A 20,973-nucleotide genomic window follows, 5' to 3' on the forward strand; every position below is an offset into this window, starting at 1 on the left:
ATATTGCCTTTTTCCTTTCATAGTAATTTGATTTTTTCTCATTTTTTTCTTTTATCTTTCAGTACTGGGGATGGACCCAGGACCTCACATAGCTATACAGGCCCTCTGAACTACATCCCCAACCCTGTTTATTTTATTTTGAGATAAAGTCTTGCCAAATTGCCCAGTCTGGCTTCAAACTTGCAATCCTCTACCTTAGCTTCTCTAGTAAGGGGAATAACAGGTATGTGCCACTATGTCTGGCTTTTCTTTGTCATTCTTGCTAGATCTTTTTTCAGTATTACTGATATTTTTAAAGAACAAACATTTTGGAATTTTTTGGTTTTCACTGTTTTTGTCTATTTTGTCAGTCTCTACTCTTTAGTAATTCCTTTCTTATGCTTGCTTTGGTTTTATTTTCTTCTTTCCTGGCTTCTTAAAGCAGAAACTTGAGATTGTTCATTTGAATCACGAGTAGTACTCAGCTTCTATGGTAGAGATCTTATTCAGAGAAAACCTTGCCATTATCTTCCTTCACCTCTAGTTTCTGAACCCTGGATCAGAAATGTTGCCTGTGGGGAGGAAGATAGACCATAAAGCAAATAGCTTCTATTGTCTTCCCAAAGCAACTGACTTAATTGGCAACATAATATGTAGAACTTAAAAATGAAGATCCATCTTAAGAACATTGTGGTAATTGTGGAAGAGGTTTAATGAATATATAGCCTAGAATATGCCAGCTGGTCATTGGGAGAGGCCAGGGAAGAAGTGGCAAGAACCCTGTTGTGTAGCCAGAGCAAATGTCAAACAGACGTCAAAAAGTATTCCTTTAAAGGAGCCAGGATGTGATTGGATTAATTTGTAAAGTGATTGGATTAATTTGTAAAGCAGATTATGGGGTCTCCCCTCTCCCCCAACACACACACACATTGTTGAGAAACAGTAGAGCAATTAGTGGAGTTTAATACCTAGATGTGATAAAAAAGAGAAAAGGCAGTCCTAGATTTATCACTGTAAATCCAGAGTGACTGTGACATGCCCAAAGAAACACCTCCCTGAGGAGCAACATCAGAAGCTTAGCATTGTGGGTTTTAGGGAAGTGGGGAAAAGGACTTCACTAAAATCATCCAGCTAGTCATTAAAAAAAAAAAAAAAGAAACAAGCAAAGAACAGTAACAAGTACTGGGAAAGAAGAGGAGGGGAAAGGAATAATAACCAGAATTGACTAAAATATTCAGTTTTAACTAAAATGTTCAGTTTTCAACAAAAAAAATTGAGGCTTGTACAGAAACAAGAAAGTATAGCCCAAATACTAGGGGAAAGATGCAGGAAACATAAACTGCCTGTGAGATAAAGATCAGATGTCAGATTTCACTGAAAAAAATTTGGAATCGTCGTTATAAGTATGCTTCATAGAACTACAGAAAAAGCATAATTAAAGAAGGTAAATGATAATTTTCACAAATGGAGAATATCAGTAAGCAAACAAATTATCAAAAACAAATAGAAATTCTGGAGTTGAAAAATAATGAATTTCAAATTTACTGGCAGTTCAACACATTTGAACTGGCAGAAGAAAGATTTAATGAGTTTGATTATTGATAAAGATAAAGCAAACCAAAGAACAAAGGTAAATAAACACAGCCTTAGAAAAATGTGGGACACAATCCAGTGCACCACTGCTAGTACCAAAGGGGAGAGAGAAATTAGAAGAGATGACTATGTTGCGGGGGGGGGAGGACAAAGAAACAATGGCAAAAAATTTCCTATATTTCTGGAAAAACTCATTTACACATTCAGGAAGTTCTGTGAACTCCTAAGTAAGAAAAACACAAAGAGATGGTCAAAGACACATGGTAAAAATGGTGAAGTCAAAGACAAGGAGAAAATCTTGAAAAGTCGCAAGAGACAATAACCCTCAGAATGTTACCCCACAGTAAGATTAATAGTTCCTTACCAGAAATAATGATGTTCAAAAGTTAATGGGATAAACATTCAAAGTGCTCAAAGACAAAAACTGTCAGTAGGCACTTGTCTAATCCAGTTCTTCTGGGGACTGAGGCAGGAGAATCAGAAGTTCAAAGCCAGCCTAGGCAACTTAACAAGACCCTGTTTCACAATTTAAAAAAGGCCATGGCTCTAGCTCAGTGGTAGAGTCCTGAATTCATCCTCACTACCACCAAAGGGTGGGTGTGGTACTGACAACCAAGAATCCTATATCTTTCATCATTTTTAAATGAAGGCAAAATAAGGACTTTCCCAAATAAACATTCAAAGAATTTGTTGCTAGCAGACCTACCTTGCAGGAAATACTAAAGGGATTTCTTCAGGCTGAAAGCAAATGACCCTCAGTGTTAATTACACCCACACAAAGCATACCAGCAGAGGTAATTATGTAATTATAAACAGCAATTAGTGAATATTTTCCTTCTTGTCATAGCTGATTTTAAAAGCAGTTATTATATATATACATACATATGTATGTAGAGTGTAATGTTGATGTATAACACAAACTGCAGTAAGTGTGTAATATATTTGCTGATAACAGGACAAAGAAAAAATGATTGGAAATAAAGCTGTATTATTGGGCTAAGGAAATATGACTACAGATGGGAAGTTGTAATTACATCAAGGTGTTGTGTTTGAAATATTAATAGATACAGTAGGGAAGAGAATAAAGCTATATAGGAGTAATGTTTTATTAGATCATTGGAATGAAACTAATATAAATCTGAAGCTGATTCTGACAAATAAAGGTGTATGTGGTAAACCTGAGAGCAACCACTAGAAATATAACTCAGAAAAAGTGAAAGAAACCATTAAAATACAGGGTTGGGGGGATGAGTTATAGCTCTGTTTATAGAGCACTTACTGAGCATATGTGAGGCCCTGGGTTTAATCCCTAGCACCAAGGATGGAAAGGAAGAAGAGGAACAAAAAAAGGCATAAGACGGAAGCAAAGTAGAATGGCAAGCATAAATCCATACTAATAATAAAAATGTGAATGGATTAAACAGAAAGTAGTTTTCAAATGTGGTTAATATTATCTAGCTATATGCAGGAGATTCAAAGAAATAAATGGAAAGTAATATGATGAAAATAGATATATCATGTAAATAGAAACAAGAAAGCTATTGTAATTATACTAATAGTCAACAAATATGCTTTATAACCAGAGATGTTAGAGACTTTTTATAATGATAAAAGTCATTACATCAGAAAGGTAACCAATTGTAAGCATATATTTACTTTAAAAATAAAATACCAAATAAGCAAAATAATTTTTATTTTGCAAATTTAATAAGCAAAATAATAAAAAATACATGACAGTTTAACATTAATGTTTGAAAACTTTATACTACTTCTAGTAATGTATAAAACAATTAGATGATAAGCAAGGAAATATAAACCATCTATATCTAACAGGCATCTATAGAACATCACACAAAAATAGATTATACTTTCCCCTGAAGGAAAGTATATGGACCATTCTTCAGTGATAAAACAAAGTCAATAGATTTTAATAGGTTGAAAGAATACAGAGTATATTCTGATATCATTGGAAGAAAATTAGAAATCAATTGCAGGAAAGTTTAAGAAATTCAAAAATATGTGGAAATTGAATAACACATTCCTAAATGATAAACGAAACAAAAAATCAAAATATTCACAGGGAAGTAAAAATGAAGACTCTATATACCAAAACTTGTGGAATGTGGCTATAGCATGCTTACAGAGCAATTTGTAGCTTTTCATGCCTACATTAAGACAGAAAAAAATAATACTAATGAATAACCTCACCTTCTAAAGACATTGGAAAAAGAGAAAAAACTAAACCTGAAAGAAGGAAATCCTAAAAATAACAAATACTAAGAGCAATTGTATGCCAACAAATTGGGCAACACAGCTGAGTAGAGATCCTAGGAAAAAACTCAAGAAGTAAACAATCTGAATAATATGTCAAGTAAAGAGAATGAATCAATAGTCAAAAATATATATATCTCCACAAATAAAAGCTCCGGCTCAGATGGCTTTACTATGAATTCTACCAAACATTTAAAAAACTTATACCTATTCTTCACAAGCTCTTTTAAAATATAGAAAACACATCTCATTTTATGGGGCTAATATTACTCTGATAAAGTAACTAAAGATATCACAAGAAAACTATAGAACATCGTCATTTATGCTGTTCACTTATTATCAATACAATATTTTTAATCCATGTGATCAACCTCAATAAATAGAGAAAAAGATTTGGCATAATTGAGTACCCTTTCATGACAACACACAGCAAACCAGGAGTAAAAAGAAACTTTCCTCAACCTGAAAATGGGCATCAAAAGCTAATGTCCTAATTAATGGTAAAAGACTGGCTACTCTACTTCAAAAATCAGAAACAAGATAAGAATGCCCAGTGCAGTCTCACCACTTCTATTTAACATTGCACTGGAAATTCCAGCCAGAGAGATTGGGCAAGATGAAGGAATAAAAGGCACTCAGATTGGGAAGGAATAAATAAAATTATTGGTAGATGACATGGTATTATATATAGGAAATTCTAAGGAATCCATTAGAAACCTGTTAGAACTAATGAGTTCAGCAAGTTTGCAGGATACAAAATTAGTTGTCTTTTTTATACATTTGCAATGAGCCATCCAAAAATGAAATCAGAAAACAATTTCATTCACCATGGTATCAAAATAATAAAATACTTGGGGGCTGGGGTTATGGCTTAGAGGTAGAGCACACACACATAGCATGTGTGAGGCACTGGGTTCGATCCTCAGCACCACCTAAAGTAAAATAAAAACACTGTGTCCACCTATAACTAAAAAAATAAATATTTTTTTAAGATACTTGGGAACAAATTTAACAAAGTGTGAAACATTCTGAAAACTATAAAACATTGCCAAAAGACATTATAGACAATCTAAATAAATGAAAAAACACCCGTTTCTGAAATTCATGTGGAAGTGCAAGGGACTCAGACAATACAGTGCTGAAAAAGGACAATTGTACATCCTGATTTTAAAACTTCACACAATAATAATGAAAGCATTGTGATACTGGCACAAAGTTAGACACATATAGGTCAGTGGAATAGACCTCAGAGTCCAGATATATAAACTCATTCATTTATGCTCAAATGATTTTCAACCAGAACGACAAGTTCTTTCAATCGAGAAAATATAGCCTGCTTCCGGCACAACTGGATACTTTATGTAAAAGATTGAGGTTGGACACTTAAATCCATTTTGAATTATTTTTTGTATACGGTTTTAAGATCCAAATGTAAGAGCTAAAACCATAAAACTCCTTGGAGTTTTAAGTATAAATCCTCATGGCATTGTATTTGGCAGCGAATTTATAGATATGACAACAAAAACATGAGCAGCAAAAGAAAAAGATACTGGACTTCCATCAGAATTTAAAAAAAAACTTGGGTTTGGCATGCACAGTGCCCTAGATTCAATCCTCAGCACCACAAAAATAAATAAAAATTTAAAATCTTGGGGGAGAAAATTGGTAGACAACCCACAGAATGGGATAAAATATTTGCAAACCATCTATCTGGTAAGCGAATTTATCCAGAATATATAAATAATTCTTAAAACTCAGTAACAGAAAAAATCCAATCAAATGAGCACAGCATCTCAATGAGCACATGGAACATTGCTCAACCCTATTATCAAGGAAATGCAAATCAAAAACAGAATGAGATACCACTTCCTATGCACCAGAACGGCTAATATGGGGGAAAAACACTCAGAAAATAACATGAGTTGACAAGGATATGGAGAAATGAGAACCTTTATACACTGTTGGTAGCAATATAAAGGTGTAATATCTTTGGAAAACATTCTGGCAGTTACCAAACAAGCAGTAAATAACTGAACATTTCTGCTTCTACATGTATACCTAAGAAAAGTGAAAAAATACATTCACACCAAAAAGTGAATGATTGTTTATGGCAACATAATAACCAAAAGTTGGGACAACCTAGTGTCCATCAGCTATATTATTCAGCCATAAAATAAAAAGAAGTACTGATATATAGTACTGTGTTACACTGAGTAAGTAAAGCAAACACAGAAAGTTTGCTTTTTATGTGATTCTGTTCTTAAGTCTGTCTTGAATAGGGAAATTTGGGGGACAAAGTAGGTAATTGCTTAGAGCTCCTAGGAAGCTGGAGGGTAGGTTGAGAATGTGAGAGCTAAAGTATATAGGATTTCTTTTTGAGGCAATAAAATTGTTTTTAAAATGACTGCAGTAATAGTTGCACATATTTGTGTAAGAATCTTGGAATTTTAATAAAGTTATATATTGTCATGTTATTGTAACATTAAAGGTCAATTGTTGATATCAGATATTTAAAAGCATTTTTAATTACCTCAAATTTTTGTACATTGATTTTTTTGTATTTTTTTTTTTTGTAGTTGTAGTTAGACACAATAATTTTATTTTATTTATTTAATTTTATGTGGTGCTAAGGATTGAACCCAGGGCTTTGCACATGGGAGGCAGTGCTCTACCCCAGCCCCTGTACATTGGGTTTTTTCCAAAATAAAACATACTGTGATTGGTTTTTAAAACTTTTTTTTTTTTTTTTTTGGTACCAGGGGTCAGGGGTACTTAACAAGTGAGCCACATCCCTAGCACACCCCTCCTTTTTTTTTTTTTTTTTTTTTTTAAAAGACAGGGTCTCACTAAGTTGCTCAGAACTTAACAAATTGCTGAGACTGGTTTTGAACTTGGGATCCTTCTTCCTCAGTCTCCCAAGCCACTGGGATTACAGACATGCACCATGGCACCCCTAAGTCTCTTCATCTGTAAATTTCTCTTTTTTTAATATTTATTTTTTAGTTGTAGTTGGACACAATACCTTTGTTTAATTTATTCATTTTTATGTGGTGCTGAGGATCGAACCCAGGGCCTTGCAAGCTCTAGATGAGTGCTCACTGCTGAGCCACAACCCCATCCCCTGTAAATTTCTTATTTTGGTTTTCTTTATATCTGTGTTTGTGCTCTCATTTCAGTTTATTAGTTGAAAAATTTGAGTCTTTTGTTTCATAAAGTTTCTCACAATCTTGATTTTGCCGTTTGCATCCCAGTGTCACTCAACATGTTCCTGTTGAATTGGCAGTAGAGGACTAGATTGGATTTTGCCCATTCTTTTTTTTTTTTTTAATCATTCATAATTGTTTTTTGCAAAGATACATTTTTTGTAATGAGAAGCCTCTTTTATATTGTTTGCTCAAAAATACCATTTGTATTGGAAAGACAGGATAAATGCTTTTTTCTATCCTCCCTTTTAAAATCAATTTTCAAAATAACTCTTTGGTTTAATGGCATCTTGTAAAGGAGACAAATTAACTTTGTTTTTTTGTGTCATATGCTTATGAGTTTAAACATAGTTTATTGTTCCATTTGTTGACAATGTGATCCTCCTCCAGTTGACTTATAGCAGCATTATTTATAATAACTAGAACGTGGGAACAACCCCATTGTCCATCAGCTGACCAATAGATAATCAAAGTTTGACATATCCATTTATTGTAATACTGTATTATTCAGCCATAAAATAAAATGAAGCACCTTGTAAACTTTAGTGGCTTCCTTGCTATCTGGTTAGATGTTCCAGGTGGACGTTTATGGTCCCAAATGTGGAATATATTTCTCTAAGGATCCCTGATTCCTTTTAATGGGAAATAGAATTTAGAAGCCAATCTCATGCTAAGGATATTCATTCTTGTAGGTTTACTGCTATCAATTCGTACTGATACTTTCAATTGACATTCAAAACTATAAATTCAATTTGCCGTTTTTTCCTTCAACTTTTAACCATTGATAATAAATAAATACAAGTACTTATGTATAGCAAAACCAGTTAAAATTTTCATGACACATATTTATTCATTCACATAGTTCACTGCTGTGTAGGTGTGTGATGTGAAATACTGGACAGGGTCAAAAAATAAATTGACACCCTAAAATATTTTCACTGAATCCTTTTGCTCCATCTGCTCCAGACTTTTCTCAGTTTACCATTCTGTCCCTTTCCCTCATACATTCTTTACATGTCTTCAGCTCTAACAATTGAACAGAATGAAATTAATCAGTGACTCATATAAAAATCCAATATTTAGGTCCTGCTCTAACTTTTTCCCTAAACCAGAATGGACAGCTTCATATATATCAATTTACACATGGATTTTCCTCAGAAGTATTTCAGACTCAATATGTCCAAAATCAAAATATTCTGTTCCTCCATCCTTAACCCCTTGCAAAAAATCATCTCTTCCTCTTTTTTTCCATATGATGTTTAATAAAAATACCCAAATCAGAAACCTAGAGTCAGATTCTTCTCTCCTGGTTACTCCGCAACCCCAACCTTAATACAAAATTATGCTCGGGTGATTTTCCTTCAAATGTTTCTCACAGTTGTGGGAAAATATTTCTAAGCTGTGTTTTCTCTGTCTTTACTATGATCAGTTTAATTTGGTTTTAGTTTGTGTACTTGTACTATTACAATTACAATTCTTAAATCTACCCTCTTTATTGCCATCAGGATAATCTATTTAAAATGCATAACTACACTACTGTGGCTGCCCATGCTTATCATATAAGATCCTAGGCCTTTAACATAGTGAAACACTTATGGAAGTGACCTTGAACAAAGTAATGTTCTAAGCCTCAAGTTTCCTCATCTATAAAAGTCATGTCATTATCATCTAACTTCATGTGATATAGCATATCTTAACAACCAGTACAGATAACTTCATATGTAAATTTCCAAAACCTATTTTATCTCTCTCCTTAGCCTTCTTTTGTGTTCTTTCTTTAATCAGAATATAGGGTGCAAATGAAGTGATCTCTGTTCTGTTTTAACATAAGTGAAAACTTCTTTTGAAGTGTGACTGAATGTTTAAACAGGCAAATTCTTATCATTAATATCAGCTTTTCCCATCCTCTCAAATTATTTTCAGTGTTAACTGTCTTTCATTGCATTCTCTTTAGCCATCATCTTATGTACTCACCTCACTTTATATGCTGAGGTACTCCAATTTAATCTCAAATCTTCTGATCATTTTTATTACCTAATTTTTATGAAAAATATACATATTTAAAATATGCCCCATCATATAAGAAATAGAATAGGGCTGGGGATGTGGCTCAAGCGGTAGCGCGCTTGCCTGGCATGCATGCGGCCCGGGTTCGATCCTCAGCACCACATAGAAAGATGTTATGTCCTCCAAAAACTAAAAAAAATAAATATTTTAAAAATTCTCTCTCTCTTAAAAAAATTATATATATAAAAAAAGAAATAGAATAGGCATCTGAAATTTGAACTCTGTTTAATTTTGTTTTGTTGTTTTGTTTTGTTTTTGCAGTACTGGGGATGAATCCAGAATTTTGAGCCAGCTATGCAAGTAGTGTACTACTGAGCTATATGCCCACCCCCTACATTTAATTTTTATTCATGCTTTTTCTATTGTAAATAAACAGCCAATATTTATTGAATGCATACTTTATGCCAGGAATTATGCTACTTTAAGCCTCTTGATTATTTTGGAAGTATAATTTTCATGATTTCTATTTTTCGGATGACAGAACTGAAGCATTAGAGACAAAATAACTTCACTAAGATTTAATGCCTGATTGGTAAGTGGAGAAATTAAAATTCAAAACCTAAGAGTTGACTAACTTTAAATCACTGTTTTATCAACCAAGCTATATGCTTTCCTTTGCAAAAACTTTACCCAGCTTTGAGACAAAATTAATTTTCCACCTTAAAGTTTATGTCCTTTAGCAACTACTGCTTCATAAACATGTATATATAGTATTCCATCAGTTATTTAAAATAAAAGGGTAGGAAGGAAAATATTTCTGAATTACTGAATAGTTCACATTGCAAACTGTTAATACAGACACATTTTTATTACTTGTGAAAGATACTTAAATTGTATATCAGTAATTAATAGTTTGTTCAAGAAGTTTAAATATAAAAAAAAAAGAAGTTTAAATATGTTCCATATTAAATATGTAACTACATACATACATATTCATCTACACATATGGAATGGAGAGAAATCAGATGTTTTTTTAAACAGAATTATCTAATTCATAGAAATTTCAGGTATACTTCCTGGCATTTGAATTTTCCATGTTAGGTATGATTCTTTTCAAATACTCTTAATTTCATCTCTTTCCAAGCCTTTGCCTCAGTGTACATCCAAAATGTATTTGTGAATTTTGTATTACATAATACATCAGAGTTTCTATAGACACATATTACAAAATGCATGTAATAAATATATAACTTAGAAGGCATTTCCCAGTGTATTATTCATCTTCTCATCCCATAACTCCAACTGTATTAGACTTTGTACCACATTTAGACAAGACAGATTTAGCAGAGGTACTCAACCCATTTTCATTTTTGTCTTCTGGCCATTTAAATTCATTTTGTAGTGTTCTCTTTCCAAATCCCTGGAGAGCAAGTCTTAGTAACTTTTCTAGTCACTTTCCGGAAATAAAAACAATCTTTTCAAGAACTAATAAACTGAATTCAAAGTTAAAAATCAACTGTCCTTTCTTACCTCAGGCTTACGGTAGGCCTGCAGTGGAAATGTAGGGTTTGATTTGTTTCCTGTTTCTGTGTTCTCACACTGAGCCCTCTTATACTCCTACATTTGCTGACTATGGTTTTGGCTCTTCCTGGATTAGGATAGGCTGTGATGGTAGTAACAGCAGTAGTAACAGTTACTGATATTTTTGTAGCATTGATTATGTTAGTTACTGTTCAAAGAAGTGTGGCCTGTGTTCTATTTTGCCTGTTTTACTGCTTAAGTAATTAGGTACAGAGAATTTAGTGACTTACTTAATAAGTTCACACAGCTGAACCAACTGTGACAATTGTCACAAATGACAACCCAGCATTGTGGCTCTAGATTCTGTGCACTTAAGACACTCCACTGTATGGCTTTATATACTATGAAAAATAGTAAGCAAACTTCATAGTCCTGACCATGTTTAAGTCAGACTCATGCCAAAGAATCTTTTAAAGTGTGATACAATTTCCATTCACTTGAGACAAAGAACAGACATGCAGGAGAGTAGCAGGGAGTTTGTAATTCATGGCACACCGATTACTCTCAGCAAAATTCCTCTTCTGATTTTCAACTTTTAGATCACAGAAGATGAAAGAAGCACCATTGTAGAAAAGTTTTCCACCTCTTTGCATATGTGCCTTCACACCTTACTTAAATGTGGTACATTTGGGGGGCCTCCAACCAAACCAAGATTGAAGTGGTTTCATTTTAATACCCCACTGTACATTTTCCAAATATGCTGTTTAATTTCTTGACTTTATACCTTTGTTCATGCAGATGGTCCCTGGATTATGACTGTCACTTGTTCTGAAGGCATGTTTCCTCCCTCAACCACATGATCCCAATCAGAGTAAGCAATCTTGATGGCACAGCTTTAAAAGCAGAAGCCAGTTTCCTAGGATATAGCAAATGAATGAAACACTTTCTATATAACCTTCCCATTTTTTACCTCTTCATCTTGTTTCTATGAGAGGAAATAGCAAATATATTAAACGATGGTCTGTTTAGACCTGTCTTAGCTGCATAATGTCTCATTGGGATTACATGTCTTTAAGAAGAACATGTAAAACAGAGTTTTATTATTGTTTTTATTTTAACAATCTTAATTGGCTTATTTTCCATTCTTGAAACAGGCAACCCTTCAATCCATAAAATAGAGATAAGTGTTCCTGGAGCAGGTTTATATTTGAACTATTTTCAAAATTATGGTCCAAGATGATTATTACAATGGCCTTCTCTATCAATCAAAAGGATTTATGCCTTTTATCCTTTTTATCATATCAAACAGGGAACAATCCCAAATTGATCATTTTGGCTTCTTGTTATTATCTTGGAATCTTTTTTTAATCTTTTCCCCCCTTTATTTTCCTTTCCTCCTCCTTTCTTTTCCCCTATATATTTATCTAAGTAGAATATTCAAAGAAATAATTATGTAGGATGGATTATTTAATGTTTGAACTGGCATTACCTACTGCATGTTTACGTTTAGAAACAGGGATGATACTATACCCATTGACAGAGATCTCTTGATGTTCAATAACTTATCAAATGTGAAATATTTAGAATAGTGTCTGGCATAAAAAGCCAGGCACTATTCTAAATATCAATATTTACAAATATCATTTAAAACTCTGGAGCTTATTTAAACAGTATTTGAAATTCTTCCCTGATTGAAGAGTTTGGAGAACACATTTTAATACATTGTGTACCTGAAGTTTCTCTCTCACTAGCATCTTTTTGTCTTTTACTTAGCACAGTGGCCACCTGAAAATGGTATAAATTGCCTATTTTAGCTAGTAAACCATCATTTAATATTTTATTTTATGTATTTTTTAGGACATTTGTGATTCATTTGCATCCTTGAAGAGCATCTGTAGAAGAGGAAGGAAAAGATGGGTGTGAAAACATTTACTCATAGCTCCTCTTCCCACAGCCAGGAAATGCTTGGAAAACTAAACATGCTGCGAAATGATGGACATTTTTGTGATATCACTATTCGTGTCCAGGACAAAATCTTCCGGGCACATAAGGTGGTACTAGCAGCTTGCAGTGATTTCTTTCGCACCAAACTTGTAGGCCAAGCAGAGGATGAGAACAAGAATGTGTTGGATCTGCATCATGTTACAGTGACTGGCTTTATACCTCTTTTAGAGTATGCTTACACAGCTACTCTTTCAATTAACACAGAAAATATTATTGATGTTCTAGCTGCAGCCAGCTATATGCAAATGTTTAGTGTTGCTAGCACCTGCTCAGAGTTCATGAAATCAAGTATTTTATGGAATACACCCAATAGCCAGCCAGAAAAGGGTTTAGATGCTGGACAAGAAAGTAATTCTACCTGCAATTTTACTACTCGAGATGGAAGCATTTCCCCAGTGTCTTCAGAATGCAGTGTGGTGGAAAGAACCATTCCTGTCTGCCGAGAGTCCCGGAGAAAACGCAAAAGTTACATTGTTATGTCTCCTGAGAGTCCTGTAAAGTGTAGCACACAAACAAGTTCACCCCAAGTATTAAACTCTTCAGCTTCCTACACAGAAAATAGAAATCAACCAGTTGACTCTTCATTAGCTTTTCCCTGGACTTTTCCTTTTGGAATTGATCGAAGGATTCAACCTGAAAAGGCTAAGCAAGCAGAAAATACCCGGACTTTAGAGTTACCTGGCCCATCTGAGGCAGGTAGAAGAATGGCTGACTATGTGACTTGTGAGAGCACAAAAACTACCCTTCCTCTGGGTACCGAAGAAGATGTCCGGGTCAAAGTAGAAAGGTTAAGTGATGAGGAGGTCCATGAAGAAGTGTCTCAGCCTGTCAGTGCATCTCAGAGTTCACTGAGTGATCAGCAGACAGTGCCAGGAAGTGAACAAGTCCAAGAGGACCTTCTGATTAGTCCACAGTCTTCCTCTATAGGTATAATACCTTCTATGTTTTTCATAATGCTACAGTCAATTAAACATTTTTAAGTTCTTAGTAGATTAAAAATTTTATGTTCAGTCCTACATAAAATATAAAGAAGAGTAAAACATAACTGGATTTTTAAAGATGTTATTAGCACTACAGTTTCCTTTTTACAAGTTACACATCAGGGAAGGGGGGAAAAAATGTTGACAGTACATGATGGCACAAAGCCAGAGATACAAATTGTGAATTACTTTCAGTGTAAAAGAAAACAGCTTTTAAAAATCCAGTTAGTGTTTTATTCTTTATTAAAATATTTATTGAGAACTTATATGATAAACATTGATGATGCATGAAGACATAGTTCATGCCACAAAGGAATTAATAGTCTAATTGATGAAGCAGTTATATAAATAATTGATTACAATGAACTGTTAAACCTAGAAACTATAGGTATGAGCATGTATGGTTGCAACAAGGGAAAGAACAAGTTAACATATATTTAAGCTGGGTCTTAAACAAGTAGGAGTTGACGCAGTTTAGGGAATGACACTTCAATGAAGATGCATAAAAGCACAAAACCTGTAGGAAAGTATAGAGGCATGGAAGAACATTGCATATTTGGTAAGCAGTGAATTCAGTGCAGAGTTATATGAATAAAGTATGGATACCTAAAAGTATGGGGAACAAATGGGAAACCAGACACAAAGGAGCAGATTGTGAAGAGCCTTAGCCTTGGATACTTGTTTCAATTAGGATTGCTTTCTACTCCAATACAACAGAATGCCTCTGCAGTTGCTTTCACAACCAGGATTTTTTTTTTTTTTTTATCATATAACATGTTCACAAATGGTAAGTCCAAGACTAGTATGATGGACCTAAGCCCCTTGTGTATTTATAATCTAGTATCATTAGTTATCAGTTTCATCTGTATGTTTGCTGTTTTTGATTATAAGATGCTCACTTCATCTTTATCTTTGCATTCTAAAATGGGGCAGTGTTTTTATCAGGAAAGCACAAATATTCCTAGAAATCTCTTAAAAACTAATGCCACAAACTAGTATGTAACTTGGTTGTAGAGCCCTTGCCTAAGGTACACAAGGCCCTGGGTTTAATTCTCAGCATTGAAGGAAAAAAAGCCAGAACACACAATCTAATGCCATTCTGTGTCGTGATCTTTCCTAGTTGCAAGAGAACCTGGGAAAATAATGATTATTGGTTGTGTATATAATTGCCTGGAACAAAATCAGAGCAGAATGGATATTGTAAGCCAAGTAAGCTTGGATTTTATCCTTGTAGTAGTAGGTAGTATACCTTAAATAGAAAATAAAACACATATACACATATTTTAGGAAAATTAGTATTGTCATATAGGAGTTTGACTATGTGGAGAGAGGCTCAAAAACCAGTTGGTGTGAGAAGAGTAAAACCCTAAAGAAGATGGATATTACTAGATTTTGTAAAGGAAAAAATCTATGCTACTTGGTAATATTGAATAGATACACTGAAGGAATGGAAAAGAGTCAAAGTACTTGGGACAAAATAGTAATAACATTTTTTTTATAGTCATTGATTCTAAGTCACAATTTTTTTATAACTTACTATGAATCCATATATGTGTTACAGTTGATCATCTTTCACAATTCCTTTTTCCTTTCTTAGTGGTACAAATAATAATGGTAATTATATAGTTATAGCATCTATTAAATGCAATAAATACAATATGAAAATCAATGGAAGTAGGACCTAGTTTTAAGAGTAATCAGCAAGGTTAGTTCTGTGTAAATTGTGCTTGGATTATGACTAAGCAATATCATGTCAAAAGCAGTTGAAATGGCAGGATTGGTAATATTACCTATTTGGGACTTTTCTCTTAAAATTTAGCAGTGGCAAATTCAGTCTCAGTAGGAAAATACATAAGAGCCAAGACCAAAGGACTGATCCTTGAGAAATATCTATATTCAGGTTTAAAGAGGGATTTAAAAAGTCAAGTGAATAATAAAGATGGTCTTTCCAAAATATGGAAGAACCAGAAAGATCATATTAACTTTGTTAATTTCTTATGTTTTTACCCATTAAATGAGTTTCTTGGGCTACTACAACAAAGTACCACAAACTGGATGGTTAAACAATAGAAATGCATTTTCTTACAGTTGAGGCCAAAAGTCTAATGGTTTATAGGGGAGAATCCTTCCTGCCTCCTCTGGCTCTGGTAGTTGCCAACATTTCTTATATTATAGCTACATGACTACAATTTCTACCTCCAGTGTGTCTGTGCCTCTACCTTTGTCTCTAAATCTCTCTCCTTTTAAAAGACATCAGTCACTGGATATAGGGCCCACCCTAATCATATATGAGCTCATCTTAACTTGATTACATCTGCAGAGACATCCATTTACAAATATGATTTCCTTCATAGGTAAGAGGGGATTAGACCTCAGTGTATCTTTTGTGGGGGCAGTTTCACCCACAATACTTAAAGTTTATATTCCTGATTTGGGACAAGATACTTTTGAAGAATTTTAGTGAACACACATCCAATAAAATATTTAATGGCAGGAGATCATTGCTTATTAATATGACCAAGTTTTTGCTTAATTACCATAGTCTCTAATCTTGAAAACATGTTTGTACCTTCTGAATTATGAACTGCTTAATGAATAATTACTATTTTAGTTATTAATCTGAGGATTTAGGAACCAAAATGTTAATCTAACTTAAATGTCATACTAATAAATGAAGTAGTCATGTTTACCACTCTCATGTATATCTAATACGTTCATATTTTGCCTGTATGATTATATATGGAAGTGTTGTGGACATTACTAGTAGAGTAAAACTTGGAGTTACATAAGTAGAATTATTATAATTGTGAATCCTATTATAATTAGAACATAATAATTGCTCTGAATATAATGTAATCAGATCATCTAAATGGGGTTTTTTCCTACCCATAGAAGTGTACTAATGACTCTCAGCAAACCTATCTTTACTGCAAATTTATGCAAAACAAAGCCACACAGGAGAAAAAGTAAATTCCTGGGGTATTGTGGGCAGTCAACAAATTTGGGAGGAAGAAAAGGGAGATGTGCATAGTACTTTATTTTCTATATTTCATAAGAATTGTTCTATAAGTAATTATTTTTATTTACTAATTCATTTTTAAAAGATATTCAGGAAATGGCTTGCCATTTTGATGTTTAATATGTTCATCCTGAAATTATAAAATAATAATAATTTGATTACCCATGTAAATAATCCAAGTGGAATTTTACCTGTTAAGTTTTCCATTTTTTCCAGTAGCCCACATTGTAAAATCTAACACCTTCAACTTAGGGCAAATAGAAGCAATAAATACAGCAAATTTAAAGGGGAAAAAAGGGTTGTGAGTAGTAAGTGTAGGTGGGGTCTTGTTACTCAGAAAGATAAAGCTATTTTTATACAGTTTAAGAAAAAAAATGTAAGTGAAAGGGCTTCATTTTATGAATGACTTAATGATTTATTTTGAACTATAATTCTAGATAGTCTGCACTTTACTGTGTTAACAGAGGAATTTTATACTCTAAAAATCTGCCAGCCAGCCACATTGGCATATGCCTATAATCCTAGTGACTCAGGAGGCTAAGGCAGGAGGATTACAAGTTCCAAGTTAGCCTCAGGAGTTTAATAAGACCCTCAGCAACTTAGTGTGAACCTGTCACAAAGTAAAAAATAAAAAAGACTGGAAATGTAGCTCAGTGGTAGAGGGATTTAATGTAGCTCAGTGGTAGAGGGATTTCATTCCCCAGTACCTAAATAAATAAATGTCTCTGCCATTAACAATAAAGTGGTTGGAGGAATATCTCGGTGATAGTGCACTTGTCTAGGATGCACAGGCCCTGGATTCAATCCATGGTTCTATAAAAATTAAAATTAAATGATTGTGTTCGGGTGGTCAGTTAACGTATTAAAAAATAATTTGAATTTTCTTTTTTTATATATTTTTTCACTTGTAGGTGGACACAGTGTCTTCATTTTATTTATTTATTTGTTTATGTGGTGCTGAGAATCGAACCCAGTGCCTCTCACATTTGAGGCAAGTGCTCAACCACTGAGCTAAAACCCCAGCCCTGAGTTTTCCTAATAGCAATAAATGATAAATTTGTTGAGGTAGGAAGCTAGAATAATAGTAGAATTTCAGCATATACTATATGGAAAAGCAATATAATATTATGATTAAAAGTTACCAGTTTTTCCCACTTAATAGATAATGTGACTCTGAGGAAGTCACTTACTTAATAACACCAGTTTCCCTAGCCATAAAGTGAAGATAGTGATATAATCACTCTTCCTACTTATGGTTTCACTTTCCACATTTTTAGTTACCTTCCATCAAATATAGTACAGAAATATTAAGTGGAAAATTCCAGAAATAAATAATTCCTAAGTTTTAAATTTTATACCCTTCTGAATAGTGTGAAGAAATATTGTACCATCCTTCTCCATCCAGTCTGGATGTGAGTCATCTCATTGTCCAGTGTGTCTAGGCTGTGTAAGTTAGCCCTTTAGTCAACTTAGTCACCATTTTGGTTATTAGAACATTATCGCAGTACTTATGTTTAAGTAACCCTTTTTGAGAGAGAACAAGAGACCACATTTACAACTTTTATTATCACATATTGTTAGAATGGTTCTATTTTATTGCCAATCTCTTACTGTGATTGGTTAAAATTCACCATAGATGTGTATAGGAAAAACAGTACATATATAGGTTTCAGTACTATTCATGGTTTCACGCAGTTCCTTGCCCATGGAAGGAATGAATGTATCCTTACCTGATAAGGGGAACTATTGTACCTATTTATCATGTCAGTGCCCTCCAGCCAATAACCACCAGGAATTCACCTACAATTGAACAAGTTGCAGTGGTAGTTTTAACATCTGAAAATCTTTCACCGATAACCCAGGAACATAGAATAAGTTAGTGTTCAGACAAATATAACCAGGTATCTACATAAGTACATCCTGATGGTGGGAGTGTTTGGATAAGTATCTATTACAACACGAGTGAGCCAGTTTTATGTTCCCTAAGATGGATAGATACCTTGAGTAGAGTGAGTTCTCACAGAGAAAATTGAAGTGTGTCTGAGGAGAACTGTTTCTGGATAGCCCCGTTAGTGTCCCTTGGATAATATGTGCTGACGGGACTATAATGACTTCAGCAGAAGCATTTTGATGATGTGAGATCAAGGTCCAATTTTTACAGGACTGAGGGTTAGGATAATGATATGAAGGAAACTTAAATACCAGAGGGACCTATAAAAGGAAATCTCCTTCTGAGGTGTTTAAGGAAGAGCTATTAAATTTTTGTCAGCCAGGTCAGATGAGGGATAATAGAGCCAATGATCTGTTAAAATTCAGAACAGTGACTGTGATGGGGGTAGAGGTGGGGACAACAGTCTTGTTTTTCCTTGGTCACAGAAGGAGATCTTAAGCTGGGCATGGTGCACATGCCTGTAATCCCAGAGGCTCAGGACACTGAGGCAGGAAAATCACAGTTCAAAGCCAGCCTCAGCAGGTAGTGAGGCCCTAAGCAACTTAGCAAGATCCTGTCTCAAAAATGAAAAATAAAAAGGGCTAAGGATGTGACTCAGTGGTTAAAGCAATCCTGGTTTTGATCCTGGGTACCAAAAAAACAAAAAAGGAGATCTTAGAAAAAAATGATAGGATAGCCAGGGCCCAGTGGCACACACCTATAATCCCTGCAGTTCAGGAGGCTGAGGCAGGAGGTTCATGAGTTCAAAGCCAGCCTCAGCAACGAAGGCACTAAGAAAAGAATGACACCCAGTCTCTAAATAAAATACAAAATAGGGCTCGGGGTGTGGCTCAGAGATCAAGTACCCCTGAGTTCAATTCCCGGTACCAAAAAATAAAATAAAATAAGATGGTGCTGAAAGCTTATATTAAACTGTAATAGGCAGGTCTAGTAGTAAAATAAAGGATCAGAAATACTGAAAAATCAGCAAATAAATTAATCTAGTTTCATTGTCTTGGGTGGAAGTCATCCTTTTTTTAAGATAGTTTCTTCTGGTGAGTTTCTCAGAATCCAAACACGTCTTCCAATGGAATGGATAATAGAGGAGTAAGGAAGATCTGATGAATGGCTTTTAGGTTGGGAAATAAGAAATTAGTAACCAACATCTTGAAGTTTCATGGCTGAGTCAGTTGTTAACAACTTGATCAGTTCCTTGCCTTGTCATGACAAGGACAAAATTTTTCCTATCTTTTCCAGAAAATCAGAATTAACAGGAAGATCATATATTAGAAATGTCCCTGATACTTCCTCTTAAAAATTACCATTCTAATGTTTGTATACTGTTAATGCATCTCTAACAAATAATCTTATTCTTAATCAAAAGCTCCCCCAAAGTGGCCCCTTATGATTTCAAATTTTCTTTGGTGAAATTGCATCAGTTGAGAGATAAATGTACAAGTTACTGTTACATGAGAAAAAAACATGAAGGGAACAGATATTTGACCTGGAAAAATGTAGTTTTGGATTGAGATGACCCATAAAAGCTACAACAATTCATTCATAAGAATAATTCTGTGTAACTTTTTCTTTCCAGAGCTTGACTCTTTGTTTCAGAGTTGTCATGGACCAGGAGCCATACCAAAAAACCTCCTGATTCTGGGCATGTGACACTATTAGTTAAGCATTTGTTAGGAATACAAAGATAAAAATGAAGAATTTCTTATAAGGTTTTTAATATCTTTGTTGAAGTATAACTAACATGCCATAAAATTTTACCTGTTTAAAGTGCACAATGGTGTTTCATATGTTCAGAGAATTGTGTAGCCATCCCACAGTATAAGTTTATAATATTTTGATTACCCTAAAAGGAAACCTTGTACCCATTAAGAATGCCTTCTTATTCCCTCACAGCCCCACTCTCTCATCACTAGGTAGCCATTAATGTATTGTAAATAGATTTATCTATTCAAGAAACTTTATATAAATGCGATTGTGCAGTAGGTAGTCTTTTCTGACTGGCTTCTGTCCTTACCATGTGTTTTTTTTTTTTTTTTCAGTTCATCCATGGAGTACTGTAGTACTTTCTAAAATTTGGAAATGGTTTTGAGAGTCACAGATCTAATTCAGCCTACAGGGCTGGTTCTACTCAAGCCCATGTTCATGCTCTCGGTATAGTTTATTTCTCGGCAGATACAGCATAGGAACACTTACACCAAGGGACAACAAATCTGATTGAATAACCAAAATAATCCCAAAGACCTTATTTCTAGGAGAACCAAATAAATTCAACAGTAAAGGACTTCATTGAAATATTTAGCTGAGTTCAGCTTGAATTTATCCTCTAGCCAAGGGCAGGTTGCACTTCAAAAGGTATTTCAGATCTGTATTATGTTATCAATAGTCCTAGTGCAAGGCAGTAGGAATTTAAGCAGAATCTTGATAAGACTTCCATTTCTGTTAGTGCCC

At 34.2% G+C, this 20,973-nt stretch overlaps 1 protein-coding gene across 4 annotated transcripts in view; it reads left to right on the forward strand.

Annotated features, from left to right (window-relative positions):
• The window catches only part of Zbtb44 (zinc finger and BTB domain containing 44), a 68,311-nt gene that overhangs the window by 26,854 nt on the left and 20,484 nt on the right, over nt 1-20,973 (forward strand). For all 4 annotated transcript variants that reach the window (XM_076846162.2, XM_076846163.2, XM_076846164.2 and 1 more), the window contains exon 2: nt 12,432-13,505. In XM_076846162.2, coding sequence (XP_076702277.1) covers nt 12,488-13,505 — 1,018 coding nt within the window. In that variant the 5' untranslated portion in view covers nt 12,432-12,487. The remainder of the gene's footprint in view (nt 1-12,431; nt 13,506-20,973) is intronic.

This window comes from Callospermophilus lateralis, chromosome 2 (assembly GCF_048772815.1).
Source record: "Callospermophilus lateralis isolate mCalLat2 chromosome 2, mCalLat2.hap1, whole genome shotgun sequence".
NCBI lineage: Eukaryota > Metazoa > Chordata > Mammalia > Rodentia > Sciuridae > Callospermophilus > Callospermophilus lateralis.